This window comes from Silurus aristotelis, assembly GCF_946808225.1.
Source record: "Silurus aristotelis genome assembly, chromosome: 5".
NCBI lineage: Eukaryota > Metazoa > Chordata > Actinopteri > Siluriformes > Siluridae > Silurus > Silurus aristotelis.
Window position 1 is genome coordinate 15,997,013 of NC_139578.1, and position 9,128 is coordinate 16,006,140.

Consider the following 9,128-nt stretch of genomic DNA (forward strand, 5'->3'; position numbering starts at 1 on the left):
TTTGCTTATTGAATCAGGATGTAGTGGATGACCAAAAAGCCTTCAAATTATTTTTGTCATGCTTTGCTGAGGTCTTCATAGGGCAATGAAATTCCAGCCATGAAAAATATGCTCTGAAGGACATTTCTTAGCATGCTGATTAATAAAGTATAAATTCATCATATGTAAGTGAGGGACTTTTTAGAAAATGTACACAGCATGTTGTATTACAAATGTTGTACTATATACATGATGTACTAGATTACTAACACTTATGCCCCTCTGCCCCTCTGCCCCACCCTTGTGTTTATGTGAGTGGTGAGTGGAGCTGAACACAGTGTTCACTGATTACATCAGCTGAACATAGTGGTGAAAATAATAATAATAAAAAACATGATGACGATACAGTATGAAATATAACAATACATATAAATATTTCTTTACCTACTAAATCTCTATTAACCATTAATTATATTCTATAGTAATTATTTTATAGTAATTATTTAGATAATGAGACATAATAAGACCACTTGTATTTTGCCCGCTTTTTAGAATAAGGCTGAAAACTGACATCACAACCTCAAACTTTCAATTGCTAGCAATTAGATCAGCATCAGCATGCCTCGTATGTGTTGTAGTCTGTGTGTGTGTGTGTGTGTGTGTGTGTGTGTGTGTGTGTGTGTGTGTGTGTGTGTGTGTGTGTGTGTGAGTTTGTGCATCAATCACACATCAGCTCAAAGAAGATTATTTGTAGTCTGGTTAGATGTATGTGCAATCTACTATCTTTAATGCAGGGAGTCTCAGGCTAATTGGTTGGCATCTATCCAGCAAGAACTTGTTCACCCATGAGACGGATATGTCGTCGAGCTGCACTAAATTAAATCCGGTGTTCAATGTGTTTAACATGTAATAAAAATGTTTTAAAATTTTCCCAATTGCATCTATAGATCAACTAAACAGCATAGTCTGCAGATCAATCCCAGATAGATTTAATATCATTTTAAAGCCTCTGTCTTACTTGAATGTATATTAACATAGACATGCACTCATAGCAATGTATAATGCAAAATTCCAAAATTGAAATGGTTTATGAGGAAATATGCTGGTTTGCCCATTTTACTTATAAAGCTTAAAGTAACTTAAGAGTAGCTGGTGCTACTCTTAAACCACCTAGAAAAACTAAAATGCAGCAACTAGTGTTAATGTAAAATCAAAAAGAAAAACTCAGAAATGACTGCAAATAACATAAAGAAACTGTTTTTACAGACTGACAATCAACATCACACAATCACAAATATATAAATCTGCATTAATTGTCCTGAAAAAAATGAACAGTGCACTGAACACCACTGTCAGCCTGACTGCATGAAAGAGACAGCAGTGTAGCCAAAAGGCAAGAGACATGTCACTTATCCCATCCTCTGAGTAAAACAGATATGGTGTGTCAGGTCTGGAGATTGTAACCTTGAAAAGACATGTTGACTTAAGATGTACAGTGTAACTAATTTGAGCAGCTGTATGTTGTTCATATCAAAACCATTCACCATTACACAACTATTAAATGCTTGTGTACATTTTAACTTTTTTTTCTAGTCACAGTATAAACAGGCCACAATTCTGAACAAATGCCTTGTGTTTTATTATTTGTAAATAATAATAATAATAATAATAATAATAATAATAATAATAATAATAATAATAATAATAATAATAATATTATATGGTCTGCAACAAGTAGCTTGCTTATATCATGCAAATATCATGTAAAAGTAGCATATACATGAAAGCCAGGAACAAAGGTTTCCTATCAAAACATTGCCCAGAGCATCAGACTGTCTTCACTGCCTTGCCTTCTATCCATAGTGCATCCTGGAGCCATCTATTCACCCAGCTGCATGACAGCAAGAACATGATTCCTCTGCTGTCATGGCAGCACTTACAGAAGTTTTAGATTTAATAAAAAATAAATAAATCAACTAGCCTTTTTCACACTGCATCTTCCTTTACAAGTACTGTACATATACACTCGTTTACTGTGACATGATAATTTTACACATGAAGTGTTGTTTTTACTTTTGTCACTCACATGTGTTTGTTCCCATGTGCTAATTGGGAATTATGTATTTGTAAATCACTTTCACATGATTTTAACATGTGGTCAAATATTACACTTAATGTAAGATTTCTTTCAAGGGCTTACATTTAAATAGAATAGAATAGAATAAGTAATACTTTATGGGACAAGCTTCAAATTATACTGTAATTAAACAAATATTTCTTTATATATAGAAAGGAAAACTCTTATATTACATAATTCAGAAATTATGTGATAACAGCAATGGTTTTCTTTAAAATAACTAAGACTTATACATAGAAAGTCAGTATAACTTTATATTTATCACATTAGCATTGTAAGTACTTAAAGTTCGTCAGATTCAGGGATAAACATTGCCAGCCTGGATGATTTGGGCTCCAGGGAGGCAGAGGCATGGATCAGAGGGGCATTATCAGTCACCCAGCCTAGAGCTGTCCTGTTGAAGGAGGGTCGCAAGAGTGGGAGGTCAGCTGCAACTTCTGGGGGTGGAAGACTGGAGGCACTTGGGAGAATGTTAACTTCAACTGACTTGACTGGGGCTTTAGGGGCATTTCCAAAGCCACCAAATGGAGTTGCCATCCTAAGCAACAGGTTACATGTTAATGCTCCTGAAACTAATATGACTAAATAAAATTACTGTCTGATGACACATCTGCTATAAAAAAAAAACTCAAACATTCCTCTTCTGTCAAATGCAGGTTTGAATAAATTTGTGGTGGAACATTGTATTCTACCCAGTCAAACATTAGGTACTAAAAATACTTTTAGAAAATGGTTTAAATATTTCCATGCTGCATCATTTGGCTCAGAAAATATATTTGTTCTACAAAAAAGAAACATTCCTGGATTCTGCCATACCCCTAATGCATGTTAAAAAGCTGGATTTAATATGATAGACAGATAAGTAATATATTTCTTTTATTCACAACATTACTCACCGATTAAAGCTCTTGTACTGTGGGATCTCAGGTGTAGGCTCAGATTCGGGCAATTGTAAATGCAGCGTATCAGCTAAAGAGGGATCACTGAAGAGAGCCTGCTCCCAGGGAGAGTGGTAGGACTTTGGAACAGCTGTGCGGTTGAATTTCTCTGCTGGAACATCCTTCAGTGGACCACCATAACCTGAATAACACACATCAAAGGTGAGAAATGATCCTGAACAGCCCAAGCAGAGAAACAGTCACAGGTCAGATATGACCTGCAATGTTTTCATTAGAAATGAATGACACCATGTCTGCAGCCTTCTTTATGGAGTATTTCTGAGGAAAACGTTTCCTAATATTTGTTAATTATTTGAAATAAGATAATCTTTTATGTGAAAGTATCATCACTAGGAATAAGAGGCATTTAAAAATATTTTTATTAGACCAGATATAAATTACAATCAAATATAGATCAAAATAACTATTTATTATGCACGATCTCATTATTCACTTGTCTTAGGCATAATTTATTATTATTATTATTATTATTATTATTATTATTATTATTTATTGAAATACTGTGTTTAGATTATCTTGATGGAAAAAAAACCTGATAAACCCACATTTTAAAATGACTGGAAAAACTATTAAAGTACACATTTGACTACTTTGGCTACTTTTGTCTTTGCATAGTGTCATGATAATTATGCTCATGTTTTTTTATCTATCCTGAGTTAACAATGACAAACAGCCATTTATTTCTGCAAGGTAAATCAACACTGACACACTAACTAGGATTAAATTTGTCCAAAAAATTTCTAATTAGTTTTAATTAGTTGTGTGCAGGTGTTAAAAGCATATATATATTCAGTTGTTACAGTTCTGTTACTGATGTACATATTGTGATATTTGTTTCAGAACTTTTCTTAGATGTACTGGATATACTAAAGAACCAGACCAGCTGTTTTTCTACAGAGAGAAGTATTGGATTAGGAAGGCTCATCAAATATATTTATACTATTTGTAGACTCAGTATAATTTCTGTATATTAGGTTAGTTAATTGGAGTAAAAAATGACCAACTTCTTTTAGATGAACATGCAGACTTAATGACTACAGTATGTAAGGTTAGGTTTGTCGCCATCATTCGGTCAGACAAGAAATTGGGGGATCTACGGGTAGACAGGAAAAGGGTTTTACTCCAACTTTACCACTTTACTGCGTTACTGCTTTACGATTTCAGTTTGATTTCACAGTGGCTAGTTTCAGTCTAATGCTGTTCATTGTGTATAATGCTTTTATTTTCACCAACGTCAGTTGCCATTCAACCACATTTAATCTTTTATTTCTCTTCTATTACTGCTTTTTTTTCCATACATACATGTAGTAAAACTTAACCTTCATATTACTATATGATATTTTTTGGTGAGATCCCTCCACAACTGAACAGGTGTTGGTCTTTATGAATTCGGTTCACTATGAAGGCCAATCATTAAAGTATTTTGAATGATTTTTTTATTAAAAATTTTACTTAACTTAATTTTATTTTTTAAGTTTATTTTTAATCCTTCTTTACTGGATTTGAATTTACTGACATTTCAAGTCCCTGACATTCAAAAGATTATTTAGTCCATTGTTTCATAGTAATTTTCCTGTCGCCCTCTTTATAAAAAAAGTAGAAAACACAACAGCACCCCTCAAATCTGGTCCAAAACAGAGTTTATGTAACAATGTTATTTTGTCACTTTGTGCTATTCTTGTTTAGTTTAACAGGCCCACAGAGGCCTGAGGGCCTGACCAGGGTCAAGATAGAAAGGCTACAGATAACTGAGATTCTTTCAGCAGTAATTTTCAGAATGTTCTACAATACTGCTACTGATTAAAAGAGTGAATCAAATTGTGGGTTTACAGGATGTGCAAGCAGATGTTGCAAATTTTGGTATTTGGCAAATTACATACTTGTACATTTACATTTGTGACATTTGACAGAACTGCACATTGGATTACAGTAAAGCCAGTAAGCACAGCCTAGGTTTAGAAAGCCAGATCAGTGTGTATATAAGCGATACAAATCTGTTCAATCTGAAATGCGATCAAGGACAGCTGCTGCAATGGGTCAGAACCTAAAAGATACAGGAAATGCCTGACAAACTTCCTGGTGAGGCTCTAGACTATTACAGAGGAATGCTAACAGTCAGGAAGAAGCAGAATGACCTTTGTCCTTATTATCAAATATAAAAGGACATTTAATAGGCTTCCAGTTGGTCCACAAAGTGGAGTTTTGAAAATTGTGCATTTGTATGAGCACTAACCTGGGGCTATAAAGTCAGGATTGTGTATATTGTGTGAGTCAGGGGTGTTTGGAGGAGTTTTTGATGCTTGGTCAACTTCAACACCATTTACTTCAGTTTTCATAGCTGTGTTTTCAATACCTGGTGCAGGAGGAATCACACCATCCTGCAAGAATTATAAATGAGAGGAGCATTGGACAGTGTAAAAGAATGAGGGGATTGTAATTTAAAGGTACTTTTGTTAAAGTTATTGTTGCTTGGAGGTGCGTTATATCTCAAATTCTTAGAGTACATGATGCATCATTTTGCTCCATTTTCCCCTAAGCATTGTTAAGAACATTACAGTAGAGAGAATAGAATTGTAGAGAAAGTGTATAATGCTTTACACACTATTGGTTAAAAAAGAGCCATGTTGTAATATCTGATCTGGAAGGTCTGTACTTTATCTGCAATCCTGGATTAACTGCTGCTGAACACCATCACTCATTCTTTTCTAACCTGTTGCTCATCATTGACAATCTTTAAAAAAAAAAATATTTGGGACAAAAAAAGGTATATACTCTAATTATTCAACACATGTACATATTAATATCATTATGCAACACTGCTAAATCACCTGTAGCTTGTGACCCAATAATATCTGTGAAGTTTACAGTAACATAGTAACTCCCTTTCATTTTCTATTGCTGACATAAACTGATTATATGAATCTGTTAACTAATTGTAGCATTTTACTTTCTACCTAAGTAATCACACTTACATTCATACGAATAGACACATTCTGGATTCTATCAAATGTGTATTTCTCTGAGCGTTTCTGGCGCATCTTGAAGAGCCGAGATCCCCTGTTTGAAGCTAAAGAGAGTTCTTCTAGCATGATTTCTTTAGGTGTGTTCACCTTTCGGCCCAGGTCTATCTCTGTGGAAATCAGCAAATCATATGTTAGGTGTGCATATTCTGTAAAAATGCATTAGCTTATAAACAGTTTGAAATAGTCAGGGTTATCACTTAAATCAAGACAATGTCACGATTCCAATCTAGGCCTGGTTTCCACAAACAGCTCTAAAAACTCTGACAGGCACTCTGGTTTATATAAAATAAAATAGATTAATTGTGCATTTCATTATCACAATTTAAACCTAATCTTTATACTCTGAAGGGCACAAATCTCCTTTGCCACATTACAAAATCTATAAGAAAGCCTTTCCTGGAGAGTCGAGGCACAAACAAATAGAGGAAAAAGTCTAGAAAAAAGTCTAGAAAAAAGTCTAGTGTATATTTAGTGTAAATTAAAATAAAAATAAAAATAAATAAATAAATAAATATATAAATATATATATATATATATATATATATATATATATATATATATATATATATATATATATATATATATATATATACACACGTGTTATGAGATTCATTTGCAGTTATACTGAAAAATATATAAAACCAATTTGTATTATATACAAGTAAACAATTATATACAATAGTTATCCCATACCTTTTCAATGTTTTTTTTTTTTTTTTTTACGACAATTCAATCATTACATTTGTGCCTCAATCATTTACTCACTCATGCTTCCTTTGACAGGAGATCTACCATTACATTTCCCACTGAGGTCCTGTTTTTAGGCCCTGGTCTCATTTATCCAGTCCATACTGACCAGTGCAACACTGGCTAATTACGGAGGTGTTATAGATCTACCAAACTTTGTGAAATATACACCATTAGCATACTTTCACAGCTGGTAAGGATCTTTAATCGCTCAGCTGCCAGTTTTCCATGACCCGAAATAGTGCTTCCTAAGGACAACTACAAAAGTATTAGTTACTTTCAGTTGTAAAAACATCTCATTGGATTATTTACAGCCCAGCCAGGGTGTGGCAGAGAGTGATTTACAAAAATAAACCTTATGAACTGGTGGGCCGGCTGTCTGTAGGTATAAATGCACTGTGCATTACATTATCAAATACAGAATGACATGTTATTTGAATGATTATAGCTAATTTAGTACCTATACAAATGTTAATAATTCTAAGTTAAAATGCTTACACATTTTAATCACTGTTTATGCTTCACATTATTTTTCACACACACATAATTATGGTCATTAGACCACATATGCAATACAAATGAAAGTGCATTTGTTTGTGTCTCTTTATAGCTAAAGAAAGATCATACCATCAGTGCCTTGAATTTCTCTGCAAATGGCCGCTGCCTGCATTTTCCTCTCTCTTACTGTCATTAAAGAGTGCTGTGACATTGTGTCCTGTGTAGAAACAAAAGCAGTTACATGCATATACTATTATATAATTCCATGTTCTCTATATCAAAGACTGAAACAATTCACAATGGTTATTTTCACACCCTGTTTACGTAATTTACAGTATGTAGTTAAAAATTAAAGTTAGCCCATCCCTTAAAAATGTTGAGCTATTAAATACAAATACAAAACGCTGTGTCAGACATTCACTTAAAATGCCTATAAACCTGAATGGTCCTGAATATATCTAAAGAGACACAACATTCAACATTAAACATTACACTTGGCTGGTGAATCAGATGAAGTGTTTCTAAATTAAAGAGAAGTGAAACACTGTCTCTATGTATCATTTCCACACTGCTATTATGATCCCATATCCCCAACTAAGACTGTCTGAACATACTTAAGTTGAGATTTCCCAGACCAAGGATGCCATGCCAACAGAAATAGGAGAAATATGGCTTTATGAAGATTTTAAAGAAAGAGAATAATTGTTTTAGGTCTGGAACCCTGTTCAAAGTAGGAAATGCAACAAATAAACCTAAGCAGAATTACACCATACACATACGCATAAGCAAAAGATGGAGCATTAGATTGATCACAGTTACAGAAAGTTCAGCAAGGCTAAAGCAGAAAACAATGTAGCATTTAATTACAAATGATAAAACTATCTTTATTATCTATGATATGATTAATGATGTTTTCAGTGTATGAGTTGAATTTTTTTTTCCCTACATTAGTACAAGTGCAGTATAGCAGATACTGATGAGTGTAGGTCAAGAGTCAGATTCATCCAAATGCTCTCTCCATATGTACGCCTATAAATACGCACATCTGAGCAAGGAGGGCCTTACCTGTGCTTTGGAGGTGTCTGTAGGTGACTTTGGTTGTATATGGATCCTTCAGAGGATATAAAGTAGAACAGACTGAGTAATGTGACCCGGCTTTTCCAAGGACTGAGGTGGTCTGGACAAGTGCATTATGGGGGTAAGGGGGAGGTGTCTCAACGGGTGACTTACACTGTATGTAGTTAAATATAGTATGAGGACATACATACTATGTTTAGGTTTCATGAATCTAGGTAATGTCAGTTCCTGCTGTAATTGTTCTCTAGACCTTGTCTGTTTTTTTATAGTAATTAATAAAGAAATACAAAACGCTTATAAATCTATATATATTTATTTACTTATTACATTTGTGTGGTGCAAATCACTCAAATAGTAACATTTGTTTAATTTTTGTTTAATATGTTGTACTATTTTTTTTACAGACACACACACACACACACACACACACACACACACACACACACACACACACACACACACACACACACACACACATATGTGTGTCTGTGTGTGTGTAAAATAAATAGTACAACATATACAAAAATATACAATTGTTACTATTTGAGTATATATATATATATATATATATATATATATATATATATATATATATATATATATATATATATATATATATATATATATAAAATTTTTATTTTTTTATTTTTCTTATATGTTAATGTAAATTATGTGCACAGATGTTTTTAACATCTATTTTCTTTACTA

General features: G+C 33.4%; 1 protein-coding gene across 1 annotated transcript; it reads right to left on the reverse strand.

Annotated features, from left to right (window-relative positions):
- Nucleotides 1-1,222: 1,222 nt before the first annotated feature.
- myoz2a (myozenin 2a) lies at nt 1,223-8,547 on the reverse strand. The gene is made up of 7 exons (XM_083542432.1): nt 8,409-8,547; nt 7,473-7,560; nt 6,048-6,205; nt 5,309-5,453; nt 3,013-3,196; nt 2,035-2,654; nt 1,223-1,900 (listed from the first exon to the last, which is right to left on the reverse strand). Exons 2-6 carry the CDS (start codon nt 7,552-7,554, stop codon nt 2,399-2,401), a joined length of 825 nt encoding a protein of 274 aa, XP_083398558.1. The 5' UTR covers nt 7,555-7,560; nt 8,409-8,547; the 3' UTR covers nt 1,223-1,900; nt 2,035-2,398.
- Nucleotides 8,548-9,128: the final 581 nt, after the last annotated feature.

Bases quoted from the DNA above. Each gene is read 5' to 3' on its own strand.
- myoz2a (XM_083542432.1), bottom strand. From the start codon at position 7,554: ATGTCACAGCACTCTTTAATGACAGTAAGAGAGAGGAAAATGCAGGCA. The intron at 5,454-6,047 runs GTAAGTGTGATT...TAATTCTTGCAG, and splicing joins ATGTGTCTATTCGTATGAAT to GATGGTGTGATTCCTCCTGC. The intron at 2,655-3,012 runs GTGAGTAATGTT...CCTGTTGCTTAG, and splicing joins CAGTACAAGAGCTTTAATCG to GATGGCAACTCCATTTGGTG.